This window comes from Pantherophis guttatus, chromosome 4 (assembly GCF_059756535.1).
Source record: "Pantherophis guttatus breed Tessera chromosome 4, ASM5975653v1, whole genome shotgun sequence".
NCBI classification, from domain to species: Eukaryota; Metazoa; Chordata; class Lepidosauria; order Squamata; family Colubridae; genus Pantherophis; species Pantherophis guttatus.
In genome coordinates, this window is record NC_142066.1 from 127,842,384 (window position 1) to 127,861,025 (window position 18,642).

The 18,642-nt window shown below is 38.7% G+C and overlaps 1 protein-coding gene across 7 annotated transcripts in view; it reads left to right on the forward strand.

The window, feature by feature from the left end:
- Window positions 1–9,499: 9,499 nt before the first annotated feature.
- The window catches only part of COL28A1 (collagen type XXVIII alpha 1 chain), an 81,957-nt gene continuing 72,814 nt past the window's right edge, over window positions 9,500–18,642 (forward strand). For 2 of the 7 annotated variants that reach the window (XM_034401919.3, XM_087892756.1), the window contains exons 1-3: window positions 9,500–9,598; window positions 10,938–11,106; window positions 12,251–12,807. In XM_034401919.3, the coding sequence (XP_034257810.1) occupies window positions 10,968–11,106; window positions 12,251–12,807 (696 nt within the window). In that variant the 5' untranslated portion in view covers window positions 9,500–9,598; window positions 10,938–10,967. Of the gene's footprint in view, window positions 9,755–10,937; window positions 11,107–12,250; window positions 12,808–18,642 lie in introns of all 7 variants that reach the window. The other 5 variants (XM_034401917.3, XM_034401923.3, XM_034401920.3 and 2 more) reach the window with 4 other exon arrangements.

Consider the following 18,642-nt stretch of genomic DNA (forward strand, 5'->3'; position numbering starts at 1 on the left):
TCAAAATAACTATTAAAATTCATTTCTGAATTCTAGAATAAATAATTGTTTTTTCTCACAGATCTCTGGGGACTTCATATTATACAGTATTAAGGCGAAAAGACATTGCAGAAGTCTGGCTTTGACACTTACATCAGTTTCCAAAATGGAAAAAAGTATGTAGTTGGTTTTTAAAAATGGATCCCAGTTGATAATATAATAGCATATAACCATTTCAACGAACTATAATATAATTGCACATAATCAAGGAACTATAAAACATTAGCTGCTACATCCTTTTACCAGTTTATAAGAAAATGATGGTTATACAGTATCATGGGGCCAAGGGAGGGGACATGGGACATGTGTCAAAAATAAAAATGGTAGCACAACCACCCAATCAAAGCCTTCTTCTCTTTGGCTATCTGGTTTATAAAACTGCATACATAAAAATGCCCTATTGCTGGTAAAATGTTTATTGGGAAATGGAGGAGGGGGCAAACCTTAAAGGATTATATATCACAACCTAAAAGTCACAGGCGGCTCCTAACTCCCATATACCATATAGGTAAACAGTATAGTGGGCGGTGGGGGGGGGGGAGAAACTTTAAATGAATGTCTCCAATTGTTTTAAATAACCAGGAGAGTCTGTAATCTTGGTCACTGGTAAGGTATAGTAGATTTGCTTCTATTTTTCTTGTTCAGCATGGTTATCTTGTTTGGTTTTGCATATTTGGTTTTGCTCCTGGTAAACTGCAGAGAGTTATGGTGAGCAAGGCAAAATAATAGGAGAAGTACTGTGTTTCCCCGAAAATAAAGACCTATCCTGAAATTTTTACGTGTTCGCCTAATATAAGCCCTACCTCAAAATAAGCCCTAATTAAGACGCCTTCCACTCTGTCCCACCATCTGGTTGTATGAGATGGGGCAAAGCACATGCGTAAAAGCTAGGGTGGAGGTTGTAGAATGGAACTGCTGTAGTCAGGCCTCCCATTCCCCGACACCTGTTTAGCTGTTGCCTGACTTCTGTGGTCGCTTGCGGCTGGACACTGTGTGGCTTATCGCACCAGTGCTGCTGCTTATGGCAGGAAACTGTGTGGCATGTCACGCTGATGTTGCTGCATGTGGCAGGATGCCATGTGACACATTGCACCAGTGCTACGGCTCACGGCAGGAGGCCGCATGGCATGTCGAACTGATGCAATTGCTTGCTGCAAGAAGCCACATGCCGCACCACACCAGTGCCGCAGCTCAAGCACACAATGCCACAATGTCCCATGCAGCATACTGCCGTGAGTGGCGGCACCAATACGATATGCTGCCTGGTATCTGGCCATGAGCGACTGCAGAAGAAGTTGGGCAATGGTGCAACAGGTGTCAGGGCATGGGACAGGTGGGTTCTACTTACCTTTACTATTGGTTCGCAGCAGGGCCGCATGCGCTCGCTTCACTCACATGCATGCACACTCTTCTGTGCATGCACAGAAGCGTTTTGATGACGTCGGGGTCGGTGGGCGGGGTCTCCCACCGGTTTTACTACTGGTTCTATAGAATCGGTGCGAACCGGGGGCAACCCACCACTGGCATGGGAGGCCTGGCTGCGGTGGTCCTAAGCTAAACTGTTAAGGCAATCCCCAAAAATAAGACCTGGTGCCTCTTTTGGAGACAAAAAAATATATAAGACCTGGTCTTATTTTCAAGAAAACACGGTAGTTTCTCAAGTAGCGGGCCCAAAATTGTTTAGTACTTCACATGTTAATATTAATACCCATTAAATTACGCCAGATAGATAATTATGTCCTGTTAGGCTCTTACCTGACTTATTTGGCATCAATTGAAATTTCTAAACACTTTTCAAGAGCAACCCATCTTAACTACTACAGTGGGCTTTACACAGAAGTGGTATTCAGCTGGTTCAGACCGGTTCAGGTGAACCAGTTGTTAAAATTCTGCCCAGTTCAGCGAACTGGCTAATCCCACCCCTGGCTGGCCCTGCCCTCACCCATTTTTGGGGCAGTCTTTGACTGTTTTTGGGCAAAAACGGCAAAAAATGCCTCCCAAAACTGCCATTTTGGACTGTTTTTTTGGGACTGTTTTTCTGCCATTTTTCAGGCTGTTTTCTGGGACATTTTCAGCCATTCTTTGGGCAAAAAATAGCCCCAAAAATGGCCATAAACGGCCCAAAAATGGTCAAAAATGGCCCCAAAAATGCTGGAAAATGCTTGGAAAACACCTGGAAAATGGCCAAAAAACAGGCCAAAAAAGAAAGAAAAGAAGGAAAGAAGGAAGGGAAGGGAAGGAAAGGAAGAGATGGGAATGAGGAGAAGGAGGAGGGAAAGAAGGAAGGAAGGAGATAAGGAAGGAAGGAAGGGGTTAATCCAGCTTTAATTTAGCCTCTTTAAGAATTGCTTGCACAGAAGTATTGTCAATCCTTCTGCTATTTATTTATTACTAGTTGAATACCTGTGCTCCGCTATGAAACTATGTGATTGGGCTTGATAAATTGACACTTACAGCTTGAAAATTAATGAGTAGTTATGATCAGCCTCTCCTCTCCCCTTTCCTCCTCAGGCTTGCCCCACAGAAGCCTCTCCTATCCTATCCTCCATTTATCCCTCAGGCTTGCCCCACAGAGGCCTCTCCTATCTTATCCCTTTCTCTCCCTCAGGCTTGCCCCACAGAGGCCTCTCCTACCGTGTTTCCCCGAAATTAAGACCTCTCCAGATAATAAGCCCAATCGGGTTTTTCAGTGCATGCGTTAAAATAAGCTCCCCCCAAAAATAAGCCCCCCACCAACGACTTATATGCATGCGAGCCAGTCCTGCCATTTCCTCTGGTTGCTTGACGCGCAACCAAAACAAGTTGAGGAGGCGAAGCCGGATGGGAGGAAAGGGGGGGAACATGCCCTCCCCTCCTTGTTCTTTACGTCGGCCGAGCAGCTGGCTGTTGCTGCCTTGACATGTCCCACTGCCGCCACTGCCTCATGGAGCAGGACTCTGCAAGGCTTGTTATGCCATTGCACGCACGAACTGCAGCACTGCCACGAGCTTCATCATATCAAACTTCTTGAACTCGCGAGAAGTTTTCTTTTACAACATGTTTCCCTGGACACAACGTTGAGTAATGCCATGGACCTGGAAAGGTAAGACGCGTCTCTCACAGCCCAACACATCCTATCCCACCCCAATGGCAACCGCAGCTTGGCTGCTTCCCTTCCCTGCCATCTCTTTATTGAGAGGGTTGGCAGGTGGGGCAGGAGAGAAGCGAGATGTGGCTCCCCTTACCATCTCTTCTCCCCCCCACTCACTGGGCATGGCAGGCTCCTGCCCCTTACTTAGCCACCCGCCTCCTTTAGGGATGCAATTTGGGGGTGGCAAGAAGCAGTATGCACATCTTACCTTTCCAGCTCTGTGGCATTCCTCGCCGTTGTGTCCAGGGAAGCACCTTGTAAAAGAAAACTTCTCACGAGTTTTAGAAGTTTGATTGAACTCATGAGAAGTTTTCTTTTACAACGTGTTTCTCTGGACACAACGGTGAGGAACACCACAGAGCTTAAAAGGTAAGACGTGTGTCCCACTTCTCGCCCACCCCATTTGCCACCCCCAAATTGCATCCCTAAAGGGGATGGGTGGCTAAGCAAGGGGCAGGAGCCCTGCCATGCCTGGCGAGGGGCGGGAGAAGAGACGGCAAGGGGAGCCACGTCTCGCTCCATGTGTCTCGCTTGTCTCCCGCCCCACCTGTCAGAAATGATTCTTTGTGAGACTCATTGCGCTGCTGCTGCTGCCTCGTGGAGCAGGACTCTGCAAGGCTTGTGTCCTTGCACGCACGAACGGCAGCACTGCCGCGAGGTTTGACATACTGGTGCATCCAGGAGCGGCAGGACACCAGCTATGCCAGTATGATGAAGCTCGCAGCGGTGCTGCAGTTCATGCATGCAATGGCACAACAAGCCTTGCAGAGTCCTGCTCCATGAGGCAGCGATGGCAGCGGGACACGTCAGGGCAGTAGTGGCCAGCTGCTCGGCCAGCGCGAAGAAGAGGGAGGGGAGGCAGCAGTGACAATGGAACATCCAGTCCCATGCTCGCCGCCTCCTTCACCCCCAAAATAATAAGACACCCTCCCCCCAATAATAAGGTCAAGCCCTTATTTTGGAGTTCAAAAGAAAATAAGACCCTGTCTTATTTTCGGGGAAACACGGTATCTTATCCCCATCTCTCCCTCAGGCTGGCTCCATTGATCCTCTCCTCTTCTCTCCCTCAAGGTTGCCCCACAGAGGCCTCTCCTATCCCCCTTCTCTCCCTCAGGCTGGCCCTATTGATCCTCTCTTATCTCCTTCTCCCTCAGGCTTGCCCACAGAAGCCTCTCTTATCCCCTTCTGTATCTCAGGCTTGCCCCACAGATGCCTCTCCTATCTTAGGAGAGGCATCCTATCTATCTATCTATCTATCTATCTATCTATCTATCTATCTATCTATCTGGCTTTAATTGTAAATTGCTTCTAAGGAGTCAGTGGGATTTATTGCCTCTGCCACCTCAGGTGTGAAATGTTGACTGTTATGACACAATATATTGTTTTTTATTAAGTTTAGCCTCCAATGTCTTACTTTCCTTGGTGATGGGAGCAGAATGTTTTGCTGGTCTCTCTCCATCCTTTCACTGGGGAAGGGGGCATTTGCACCAGGAAACTGAGGATTGGTTAACTCTTTCATTTCTGGTAGTGTAGCGTAAAGGCCAAGGTGTGAGGAAAGGGAGAGTGGCTGGGAGGCAGGGTTGGGTGTGATGAGTTGGCCACAGCCACCCAGTCACATGACCACCTGGCCACACCTACCTAGCCAGTCATTAGGGCAGAGAAGCGGTTGTTTAATTATTTTAATCCCACACTGGCTTTACATGAGCAATCTCACTCCATTGCAATAATTAAAATAAGATTTAACCAAAGTGCAGATTACTATTGCCAATTACAAATGGATTGCCGGTGGGCCACTAATTGGTGTATAAACTTTCTCCTGAGGATATGCAATCTCACAGAAATCAGGCTTCATCTCACTTCCTCAATACATGGGCTGAAACTGGGAAGATGGCAAGCAATATTTCTCAGGATAGACAGAATTGTTATATCTCTCCTCTGCATATGCATATAGCCATGTCATTGCATATCTATAACTTTCTGCTGTAAACAAGAATACAGGATAAAGTTTAGAGGATTAGATGGAAACTTGTGGAACACCATAGGTCAATAGTCTATATGTTAAAAGCAGCCTGTTGACACCATTTTCTGGGTGTGTCCTGGCAGGAAGGGCTGCAATTACTGTGAATGCCTCAACACCAGCCAGCCCAAAAGTTGGTAGTATCAATAGCTATTGGGATAGCCAGGAAAATTTCACTCCCTTCATTCAGTTTTTGACATCAATGGAGTGGGCCCAGGAAGCTTTTTTCTATTCATTTTATGACTACTCCATTAAGCATATGAGAGCAGATCCCTTACTTATTTTATCATTTAGAGTAGAATGGAATAGAATTCTTTATTGGCCAAGTGTGATTGGTCACACAAGGAATTTGTCTTGGTGCATATGCTCTCAGTGTGCATACAAGAAAAAATACATTCGTCAAGAATCACAAGGTACAGTACTGATAGTCATAAGAGTACAAATAAGCAATTAAATCATATTAGGAAACAATCAATATAAATTGTAAAGATACAAGCAACAAAGTTACAGTCATACAGTCATAAGTGGGAGGAGATGGGTGATAGGAATGATGAGAAGATGAATAGTAGTGCAGGCTTAGTAAATAGTTTGACAGTGTTGAGGGACTTATTTGTTTAGCAGAGTGATGGCGTTCGGGGAAAAACTGTTCTTGTGTCTAGTTGTTCTGGTGTGCAGTGCTCTATAGAGTTGTTTTGAGGGTAGGAATTGAAACAGTTTATGTGATGTGAGGGGTCTGTAAATATTTTCACAGCCCTCTTTTTGACTCGTGCAGTATACAGGTCCTCAATGGAAGGCAGGTTGGTAGTAATTGTTTTTTCTGCAGTTCTAATTATCCTCTGAAGTCTGTGTTTGTCTTGTTGGGTTGCAAAACCAAACCAGACAGTTATAGAGGTGCAGATGACAGACTCAGTAATTCCTCTGTAGAACTGTATCAGCAGCTCCTGGGCAGTTTGAGCTTCCTGAGTTGGTGCAGAAAGAACATTCTTGATTGTGCTTTTTTGATGGCGTTTTTGATGTTAGGTGTCCATTTTAGGTCTTGAGATATGGTAGAACCTAGAAATTTGAAAGTCTTTATTGTTGATACTGTGTTGCCTAGTATTGTAAGATGTGGTAGTATGGGATGGTTTCTCCTAAAGTCTACCACCATTTCTAAGGTTTTGAGTGTGTTCATTCCAGATTGTTCCAGTCGCACCATGAAGCTAGTTGTTCAACCTCCTGTTTGCATGCGGATTCATCATTGTCTAGAATGAGACTGATCACTGTTGTATCATCTGTGAACTTCAGTAGTTTAACAGATGGATCATTTGAGGCGCAGTCATTGGTATATAGAGAGAAGTGGAGAGAGCACATAGCCTTGTGGTGTGAGTTATTTAGCATAACAGGAAGTTCCAGCACAATCAATTTAATCAGTCAGGAAGGACACGGGTTGAACAAACAGCTGGTAGCCTTCACCTCTTCACATGTCCTATTCTCTTCCTTCAGATGTATAAATTGAAGAGAATCTATGTGAACAGGAACAGTGGTTTTCAATGCTATTTTCATTTGATCTGCTCCAATGCTGAGTGGGTGTTGAAGAAATCTGATAAATTTTGCCTGCAAAGCACAATGAATATGTGAACTTCTTGGATGTATTAGTTCCTCTCCTACAATGTCATGGGAGGAGATATTGAACGACATCGAAAGTCATCACTGGTCTTTTTTTTACACAGACACAATAGAAGCAAAAATAATGTCTCTTCACTACATCTACTGCCATGAATAGGATTACAAATGGTTTTGGGAAGGGCCCAAATTCACATTCAAACCAATTTTTTCCTTCATTTTGCTGCAGACTCCATCAGCCTGCTTCATTGCCTCAACTACAGATGAATCAAGGTGCTACTTGTGAGGTTTGCTAGAGCAGAGTTTTGCAACTGGGCTGCAGAAATGGCCAGTGAGTGTGCATGCACACACATCACGTGTGCGAGCTCAGTGGGAAAGTGTGTATGTATGCACTCCATTTGTATGAGCGACAGGCTTGCATACATGCCACTTGTGCAAATAGAGCTGTGTGTGGGCTTGCCAACTGCTCATATGGAGTCATCCCTTCTCCCCTCCCCCCCACCAATCTGCTAAACCAGAAACATTGGGGAACTCTGTGCTAGAGGGAAGAGCATGCTTATGAGTGATATTGACAAGCACCAAAGTTATCTCTCCACGGATAGCTTCAATATCAATATGCATAAACATATAAAATTAGCAGAGGTTAATTTTATGGTATTATAGCACTGGACATATCAATATCCTCCCTATCTTCTGTATAACTCTGAATGTGAAAAATGATTTGTAAGGTTGTTATCTTTCAAAAGATTGTTGTTGTCATCAACAGATTATGCCAAACAAATCTTATTTTATTCTTTGACAAAGTGACTAAATTAGTGGACCTATGAAATACTGTGGACATAATATATTTGGATTTCAGTAAGGCATTTGACAAAGTAGACCACAATCTGCTTTTTGATAAACTAGAAAAATGTGGGATAGCTGGCTGACAAACTGCACTCACTGTATAGTCCTTAATGGAACTACATGGAGGAAAGTAAGTAGTGTGGTGCCCAAGATTCTGTTGTTCACACAATATTCTTCAATATCTTGATAAACAATTTAGATTAGAGGATAGAACTCATCAAATTTGCAGATGACACCAAGCTGGCAGGAATAGCAATCACTTCAGAAGATAGGCTCAAGATCCAGAAGGATTTCAACAGACTTGAACCCTGGGCCCTATATAACAAAATGAAATTCAATGGAGAGAAAAGTAAGGTTTCACACTTAGGCAAGAAAAACCAAATGTACAGGTAGAGATTGGCTTTAACGTGATTCTATAGCAGTAACTGCAAGAGGGAGTCTAGGACAAGCTTGCAGCTTGTCCTAGACGACAGTCTGCAGCACCAAAACCCCCCAATAAAATCCTAGGCTGCGTTAACAGAGGGATAGAATCAAGATCATGTGAAGTGTTAGTGCTGCTTTATAATGCCTTGGTAAGATCACACTTGGAATACTGCATCCAGTTTTCATCACCACAATATAAAAAAGATGGAAAGAGTGTAGAGAAGAGCAACAAAGATGATTAGGCTGAAGGCTAAGACATATGAAGAATGGTTGCAGGAATTGGTATAGAAGGACTAGGACAATAGTGTTCCAATAATTGAGGGGATCCTCAAAGGAGAGGGGATTATCCTAATTTCCAAATTAGGATCAAAGTATCAGAAGGCAAGACAAGAAGGGATGGATGTAAACTAATAAAGTGGAAACGCAATCTAGAACTAAGGAGAAATTTCCTAAGCGTGAAAACAAATAACCAGTGGAACAGCTTGCCTTCAGAAGTTGTGGGTACTCCATCATTGGAGGCTTTTAAGAAGAGACTGAACAGCATTTGTCAGAAATAATATAAGGTTTTCTGCGTGAACAGGGGGTTGGACTAGAAGACCTCCAGGTCCCTTCAAATTCTATTATTCTCTTATTCCTTTGAGACAAACCAAAGGTATCCTATTATAGTAACAGAATGTTGAAGTCTGAACTACTACTCCCCTTCTTCACCTTTACTTTCGAAAGAATTAGAGAGAAACAATGATCATATTTGTTATGTAGGTCTAGAAATCTCTTGTCTGACCATTGTCTAGGCTATAATTTTTCCTTCTCCTGTCTCTTAAGTTATTTTCACAGATCATTACATAAAATTGAATGAACAATATTTCAATATTTTCTTGCTACTTCTCCATGGATTATCTTGACTACACAGTAAGGCAAATACCTCACTTTGGAGATCACAAATCTACAAGATTGTTTTCTCTACCATGTGCCCTTCTCTCTGATCACCTTAAGAGAGATAGTTCAAGGTCTAAAATATGTTTATTTTTCATTTTTTATTTAGTGTATTATGACTTATAGTTCCATTTTAGTTTATTTTTAAATGATATTGGTATATTATTTTTTAAAATGTGTTATTTTATGATGCAAGCATAATGTGGTTTACTTGTTTGATGTCCTGTACAAACTGTGGATTATTTAATAAGCCTTGAGAATAAAATTGTAATTTACTATGATTTACATAAATACTTCATCTGATGCTATGATAGCTTCCTATGTATAACTTTGTTGTTTTTCAATTCCATCTTTCTTCTATTCCTCTTTTTTGTTGGGTTTATGGGACATTTTGGCTAATTAAATATTGTGACTGCTGTTAAAAATTAAAAAAAAATTAAAAACTGTATAGTAATGAACAAGCATAGTAAAGCAAATTCTCAGAAAAGCTGTTCCTTTAACGTTTTTAGTGTGTCCACCCAGCTAGAAGATCTGGCCAAATGCCTAACCATTCTGCATTCAGCTTGGAGCAATGAAAAATGAGTCAAGGATCAAGTTCCAGATGCAAGGTACTATTATTTGCATCTGGACTAATTAGTTATTCCAGAACTACTGCAATTGTTAAGGAAAGAAAACTAATTCCCTATCCCCAGAATGCATTTTCAAGCTATTTACTTTAAAATTATTTACTTTCCAGTTTGAGCTTCAGTGCTTTCTAAAGTAAGGTAAGATGATGATGATGATGAGATAATGATAAAAATAATTTATTTTAGCAAAATAGATGCAAATCCAAAGCATATTATTTTTAATTTTAATGATATGATCAACAACCAACTGCTTTTTAACAATTGTTGAAAATAGCGATTTAAGTATAGTACCAGTAGAAAAGAAGGCATTATTTTCTATTAGAGGATAGAGTTTCGCAGTATTACATAAAATTCTTTTTGGCATTATCAGTGAATCATAGGATTGGAAATTTTATATTGGTGTCATAAGTTAATTACTGAACTTAGTATAGATGCTCTGAGTATTTAGGAAGAGTCCAATATCCAGTTTTCTGCACGTAAGCCCCACTGAAGGCAGAATAAATTTTCGCAATCCTACAAAATTAATTGTTTTGTAATATACTTTGTATTATCTGTATCTTCTAAATGGTAGATATTTTTTAATGAATGCATTTCATTGCCAAACAGTTTTCTTTCTGAATAGAATTAAATGCTACACATGGATTCTGATTGAAATGACTGTGTCTGCTAAAAATGCAGTTTTGAAGCATATTTAGACAAGCACTCTTTTTTTCAGGAAAAAAAATCTTGATTTTTTTCAAGATTAAATAACAGAAATGGGAATCTTTTCAGCAATTTTTATACACATCTAAAAGAAAGAAGCTGATTAATTTTTTTAAAAAAGGATGATGCTAATAATTATATTACCTAATGCAAGCCATGTTCATCCTGTTATCTTGAAACAGAAAAGCATAAAATATTTATGAATACTTCAGAAAAATATGAGAAATAAGCAAGATTTGTGAAATTTGCAAAACTTACAATTTTAGAAATCTGATATATCAGCCAGAAGGAAAAAATGCACAAGTATTTTCTCTTTATTTATTTAGAATAGTTTTTCCTTGTTTTTTCTCTCTCTTTATTTTTCTATGGAAGCTTACAATAGAAAAAAATACAGCAAAATGAAATAAATTTTAAAATGAAATAAATAAAAATAATTTAGACACAGCTTTTTCAAGGCCTAATAGTAATAGGAGGATGAGATAGTTTCATTTAAATAATGAAATACTGCAATTTAATTTCAAAGTTGTAGACTTGTATAATCATTTAATAATGTTCCATACAAATCAGTATTCTGGGCTTTTTAACATGATGAAAAGTTAATGGCTTTTTTTTTTATTAGCAGGAGCAGTAAGCAGTCATTGGATTTTGAATGCAAGTCAATATGTGGAAAAAACACTCCGTCCTTTACCTTTTGGTTTTGGCCATTGCAATAAACAATGTAGTATATGGACAAAACAGAAGGAAGGGACAAAGGTTAAGTCCTCTAACAAGAAAAGACAATCTTCAGGGTAAATTCCTAGAATTTGATATAAGCATTATAAACAAAAAGGAAGTGCTATAGGTTGCATGAGAGATTCCTAGAGGAGAGTTATATGTTTCTCTATCTGCATTTTGTATCTTCACAAATCTCATGGAATTCTATAGTTCCATCCTCAGTGGATTACAAAGGACATTTTTATTCTCTTCTGAATGTGCATCTCTTTCTAATGGCAGACATGATGCATGGAATATGCATTGAAAAACATATAGGGCCTACAAGTATATTTTCAGAATGGTTTGGAAGACATTCAGCTGGTTCAGTAATCATATCTTTTGATAAACATGGCTGTCATTGCCACTGGATTATATTGAGCTGTTGATCTAATGATATCTTAATACATGGGGTGAAATAATATAAAAGAATTGTAGAATAGTAGTTCCACCTGCCTACAATTGTTAATTATTTATATATAATATTTGTGATATAACAAATATTAAAATGCTATATCTATTCTCTCCATCTAGAGAATAGATGGAGGAATAGAAGGAATAGAAGGAATCCAGGAATAGAAGATTCTCATCTTCTATTCCTTCATTCCCAAGAAAATCCACACTCATTTGCACTCTGATTCAGGTGACTCTGAGGATACAGATAAAACGCCAAGTGGCTTCAACAAATCTCAGAGAGCTAACAACCTCAGAGTGTTAATGACTGGATGACTGCAAAGAATAGAAATTCCCCTGCAGTCAGCTTCTTGGATGAGAAGCAGAATGTTTTCAAAGGAAAAAAAAAAGAGTTGCCTTTTGAAAAAAAGCACCTTTGGGATAACCATGACCTGGATGATTGAGAATCTCCATAGACAATTTTACTGATGTTTTATTGTACCAATTTGTACCACCTTTCACTGAGGGCATGGAGTAGAAAATTCTTCTGCTTCACAAATTGTCCATGTTTACGTGTAAAACTGGTAATATAGAGGTATGCAAATCCTGTTGTACATCAATATCCTTTGAAGTTTCACCATAGTTGCCTTGATTGTGATGTCCATGGAATGAAGAATCAAAATTATTAAAGCAGCCCCATTCCTTTTGTACATGAATCACAATGCTGTTTTTTTAATGTATAATGTATGACTTTTCTCAACATGTCATTTCTAATTTTGTCTTTTTTAGATTCTGTCTGTTTTATTGACATCATCTTTGTTCTGGATAGTTCTGAAAGTGCAAAGGGTATATTATTTGATAAGCAGAAAGAGTTTGCTATCCTCTTAAGTGATAAAGTCTTCCTCATAAAGCCCACCCGTGCTCTCAGATATGACATCAAACTGGCTATCATGCAGTTCAGTAGTACTGTCAGAATTGACTATCCTTTTTCAGTGTGGAGAAACTTGCAGATTTTTAAGCAAAAAGTCAATGAAATGAGCTACATTGGGCATGGCACATATTCCTACTATGCTATTTCTAATGCAACTCAGCTGCTCAAAGCAGAAGGTCGTAAAACAGGCATCAAAGTGGTTTTGCTAATGACTGATGGTATTGACCATCCCAAAAGTCCTGACATTCAAGACATATCAGAAAAGGCCAGAGCTCTTGGAATAGCTTTCATTACCATTGGTTTGTCTAATGATGTCAATAAAACCAAGCTGCATTTGATATCTGGTGATTCTCCAGGGAAGTCTGTATTCATTTTGAATGAGTCCAGCCTTTCAGATAAAATAAGGAACCAGTTGGTAAGTATTTTTAAAGTTTAATTCATTTTTGAATTAAATGAATTTAATTGTTGTTGAAGTTGCAAGGCTTCAGAAAAGGGGAGCTGCATGATTTTAGGATTGTGCAAATAAATTTATGCTATGACATTTGCCAACATATAAGGATAGACTATTTTTGAAAATAGAAGCATATTTTCAAACTTGCATTTAAGCTACTTACTGGTCAGAGTTATTATTTACTATTTTATAACTTTTGCACACACAATTATATTGTTCTAATTTAGTTTTTAATTGTTTAAATTATTTACTTTAAATGGTATAATTATAAGAATGCAATTGATCAACTAATCATAATTAAATGCCATTATTTGTTTTCTAGTTAGAAAATCTTTCTAACTTATTCTTGTTTATTAATTATTTTGAGTATTATTTTTCTTTGTTAAAAAGGTAAGATATCAATTCAATTCATATCTATTGTGTTTCTTATTCTAACTTGACCACCAATCATTACTGAAATGGTTGTTCGCTTGTTTAGACCTCAGAGACTCCTTATGAAAGTTATAGCTGTCTGGAATCTGCTGCCCCTCATTTCCAGCCCTTTCCTGCCCTCCTGTCTGCTCATCACCAAACATTTCAGCATCACAACCTTCAGACATTCATCAGTAACTTGTTGATGACACCCTACCAATGTCTACTTGTTGGTGGACAAGACAAGCATCCATTTCCTTGCTTCACTAACCATTGTCATGGCCAAGAATTAGGTCTACAATTCTTTAGAAGTTGTCCTGTCTCAAACTTTGATACATTTCAAGAGCAAGGGAATGTCAGAGAAGGAAGAAAATAATGCTTCTGCAGAATGAAAAAGAAGGCATCTCAGAGTAAGGGCAGAATGGAAGATCAACATCATAGTAATAGTTTATGACACACATGCTTTATACTGCTAGTAGAGAAATATCCCAAATGTTGAGTATTATAAATAGAGAGAGTAGTGTAGTATTTTTCTTCAACTCATCTTTGCACACGCTTTCAGGCCCATCATCAAAGACAGATACAAACTATAGGTTTTCCAGTAGCTTATGTTGTTTTGTTTTCTCTGATCATCCTCAGTTTTTGGAATTCCTTCCTCTTTGAATCTTGCTTCTTGTTGCCAGAGATTCACTCCCTGTCTCTGCAAGCATTCCAGACTTTTTGTTTTGTCTACTGGCCATCTTGTTTGCAACTCCTTTTTCCTTTTGGTGTGTGTGTGTGTGTTGTTGTTGTTGTTGTTTTGAGATGCTGTTCCAGATGCATCTACTCTTGGCACTTTTTACCCTGTTGACATTAAAAGTAAAGCTAGAAATCAAGCAGTTCCTTTTCCTTCTTTGTTTCTGTGTTGCTTTGTTCTGCTCTGTTCCACCTACTGAAATAGCTTTTCTCTTCAGTTTGCTTCCTATAGGAAGCCTAGAATATTCTTTTCTTTCTTATTTTTCCCTGACCTCTGAAACAAAAAGGTGAATTATGCAGCCTTTCTACCATTGTATATAACTTTTCCTAATAAACCTTGCTTGTCCTTTGCAGCGGTGAAGAACTGCTTCTAGTTTAATAGGCTTATTTGATTTACACAGTACATTTTGCTAAGTATGAATTCAATGAATAAAATGAAACATCCCAAAAGGATGCTGAACACAACAACATTTCCTCAAATTTGCAACTCCATTTCCTAAATTTTTCTATAAAAGAAATAAGAAACCTTGGGAGTCGATCAGAACACAGTGATATCTCAACGTACCTGAAACAAATCCAGTATGCTTTGAGTCCATCCCTGAATTGGAGAATATGTGGAAACTCCATGTATGCAGCCTTCAGTTCAAAGAAAAATAGGTTAAAATACTCAGCTGCAGATTGCCTATTTGTAGAGTTAAACATAGACAGGCCAATTCTAGCTGAAATATATGTTTTTACTTTTATTTACACAGTTAGTAGAAGGGCAAGTGCCAGATTGCCACTTTAAATATATTTGCAGACCAAGAAGGAACACCTGTTTGGCAGCTAGGCATGTGTGGCAAGTGTTGGAGCTGGCACTGCCCATGACGACATTGGAAGACAAAAGTTTAAGTGGCAGCACATTCTTCCTAACAGTGGTGACATTTAGTGGTGGTGAACTATTTTTCAAAAAATGCCAGTGGGCCACATAAGCCTGCTAAATGGACCATATGTTGTATGGCCGTGGTTTAGACCAGACCTGATATCATGGAATCATTGAACTAGAATGGAATTCAGAATCAAAACATTATTTTCCACATTCAGCTATTATTACTATTAAGGGCATCCATAGGATTTTGCTACTTTTGTCAAACTATGTTAGCCCTGCAAGGTTGTCTAAGAGGAAACATAAACAGGAGTACTAGCTCTTTATTTATTATAAGGTTACATTAACAAAATCTTGCAAGGCTAAAGTTATTTCTTTCTTCCTTTCCTTTTACTCTCTGGAAAACTAGGAAGAGTCCTTTCTGAAATGTTTCCCAGGCCTTCTTCTTTCTGTGGGCAGAGGTAACTTTTATATGCCAATTGTCCAATCTATAGCTCTCCTTCCTGTCTCCCAAGGTCATTCCCACAATATTACAGAATGATGAATGTAGTGTCCCAGTGCAATATCAAAGATCAGGATTTGTGTCATGAAAGAACTACTTTAATTTCATAATTCTGCCTTCTTGCTTTCTCTATCTATGCAAGGGTATTCATGCTGATTTCTCCTGTATCCCAGATAAGGACAGTAATGGTGTGTGGGAATGACCTTGGAGTCTAAAGGAATAATTTCAGCCAGGGCAATGGTTGGAAAATAGCAATAGCACTTAGTCTTATATACCACTTCACAGTGCTTTACAGCCCTCTCTAAGTGGTTTACAGAGTCAGCATATTGCCCCCAACAATTTGGGTCCTCATTTTACCCACCTTGAGAAGATGGAAGGCTGAGTCAACCTTGACCCTGGTTGGTGAGATTTGAACTGCCAAATTGCAGGCAGTCAGCAGAAGTAACCTGCAGTACTGCACTCTAACCACTGCACCACCGTGGCTCAGTGAAGAATCAGTTTAGCCTGCAGCAGAAAATGAGCATGGCAAATGTCTTAGAAAGAACCCTTCCTAGTTTCCTGGATGTAAAGGTGCCTGGGGTGGGGGAGAAATGTACTTTTAGACTTTCAAAATTCTGTTAATGTAACCTTATAATAAAGTAAAAGTAGTTCTTCTTGGATGTCCTTCTTACCTGGATTATCTCACAAGGCTGACAGCACCTGATCAAGTTTTCACTTTCTGTAGCATGTTTCAGAAAGCTAAAGAAACACTGACTATTGTCACATATCACAAGTTAGGATTTATTTAACCAAGGTTTATTGAAGAAATCCTTATTAGCTGATTTACTCACAGCCACAGATAAATCACATTAAGGCTTAATGCAGCGAATTTATTGTGTAAACCCACTGATCCACAAACTACCCAATCATCTTTTAGTCCGATATTTTTTTTGCTGTTTGTTCAGGAGTAAATATGTTTTCAGCAAAAAACATATGCATTAATGCAACCTTTCAGTTTTTTTGAACTTATGCTGAGTTCTATTTTTAATGCAGTCTGAATTTAAATAACAATCTAAGCTTAAAGTAAGATAGTCAGGTAGTGGCTCAACATCCAGCAAATCCATCCATTATCTGAGAAGTTCTGTGAATCAGGATACAATCAGCATAAGCATAATATTAATAATAATACTTACGGGACCGCCTACTGCCACCAGTAGCCTCTCACCGGCCAGTATGCTCTCATAGAGAGAGGCGCCTCAGGGTGCCGTCGGCCAAACAGTGTCGACTGGCGGCCCCCAGGGGGAGAGCCTTCTCTGTGGGGGCACCTGCTATCCGGAATGAGCTCCCCCCGGAGATACGGAGGATCCTGGATTTACACACCTTCTGCCGTGCCCTCAAGACTTTTTTATTTCAACAGGCTGGCCTGGCCTAACTTCCCTTTTTAATTGTAAATTTTTAAATTTGTCTTAAAACATTGGGGGTGTTTTAATTTGTTTCGGGCCAAATTATTTAATGGATTTTTATATTGTGTTTTAAATTTTGTAGTCTGTGTGTTTTATCTCTTTGGCTGTTCACCGCCCTGAGTCCTTCGGGAGTAGGGCGGTATATATATATATAATGTATTGTTTGGAAAGTTAGGAAATGTAGCAATTATGTTTTTAAAACCCAGATTTAAGGATTAGTGTATTGTGTGAACCCAGCCACTGAGCTACATTAATATTTAGCAAAGGACTTAGTGTAATGTTATAAGCCACAACTAGCACTGAATTAGCATATTATGAAACCCAGTCATGATGTCTTATTTGGTAAGTTAAATCATGGTATACAGTGATTTGTAAATATAATAAAATATATTTTATATTAGAATTAGAATATATTTTATATAAAATTAGAAATTATAAAATTAAATGTAACAACAGTGTACTTGCTATATGGAATAAACAAAGCAGATAGAGACCAATTTTGTATGGCTGATCCTCCAGAATATCATACATAAAAACAATACAAAAAATAAACAGGATATGATTATTTCAAAAAGGAGCACTAGACATAATACAAGATCAAAGTTCATAATAGAATTACTCAAGGGAGTATTAGAAGCTGCACAATCTACCAGCAAGTCTTAAAAAATAAGAACTGTCATGAAAAATAACAAATTGAGATCAGTTGATGTACTTGTCCTTGAAACTCTAGAAACTTGTCCTTGAAACTCTAGAAACATCAAAGACCGGAAAAAATAAAAGATAGTTTTTAACAAGGTGCAGCTTTTCCCATCAATTCAGCTCTGTGAGGGGAGGAATTGCTATTTCTATTTAAAAAATAATAGTTTTCAATGTTTAAGATTATTTTTCAGAATCAGGACCTAAAAAGATCAGCCAGTATGGCCTAATTTATTTTAGTCTGTTTACATGAGCAACCGTTTATTATCAAGTTTAAATTGTTTCCTGCATCATTAAATGTTTCTGATGTATAAAGAATTTCAAACAATAGATGCACAAGTAAGTAACAACCTACATTACATTTCACATAATACCTATACTTTTTTAAAAAAATTCTCAACAGATCGCTTATTGTCAACAGATCTCTTTAAAAAAAAATGCCAAAAACTGTTCTTCAGCTACAGAATTCCCAGAATTAGACAGCAGAAAAGTGGGAAGAATCTGAATCCCAGTGGACCCATAGATAAAACTTGCAGGGTGTTTTTTATTCTGAACTCTTAAATCTTGTTAGAAAAATGAAAATAAAATTAGAAAATGAGCAGTAAGACCAAATTAAATAAAAAAATTAAAATTACATTAAATCAATTATATAATAACCATTTATACAATCACATCAGTTCATTCCATTAAACAAATATTCATGAGTAGATATTTTCCAAGCTTTTACTATGGTTTGTTATGTTGCCATGAAAAGAAATGTCAACCATGCTTTTGGAGTTAATGTGGAACCAGTATCATTATACTTGGTGAAAGAGCCACTTTTGTATTAATTATTAATTTGTTAAATGATCATTTTAGGCTAGCATTCACACAGAATAACAGAGTAATAGAATAACAGAGTTGGAAGGGACCTTGGAGGTCTTCTAATCCAACCCTCTGCTCAAGCAGAAAGCCCTATATCATTTCAGACAAATGGTTATCCAACCTTTAAAACCTCCAATGTTGGAATATCCACAACTTTTGGAGGCAAGTTATTCCATTGATTAATTGGTCTAACTGTCAGGAAATTTCTCCTTAGTTCTAGATTGGTTCTCTCCTTGATTAGTTTCCATCCATTGCTTCTTGTTCTGCCTTTTGTTTTGGAGAAT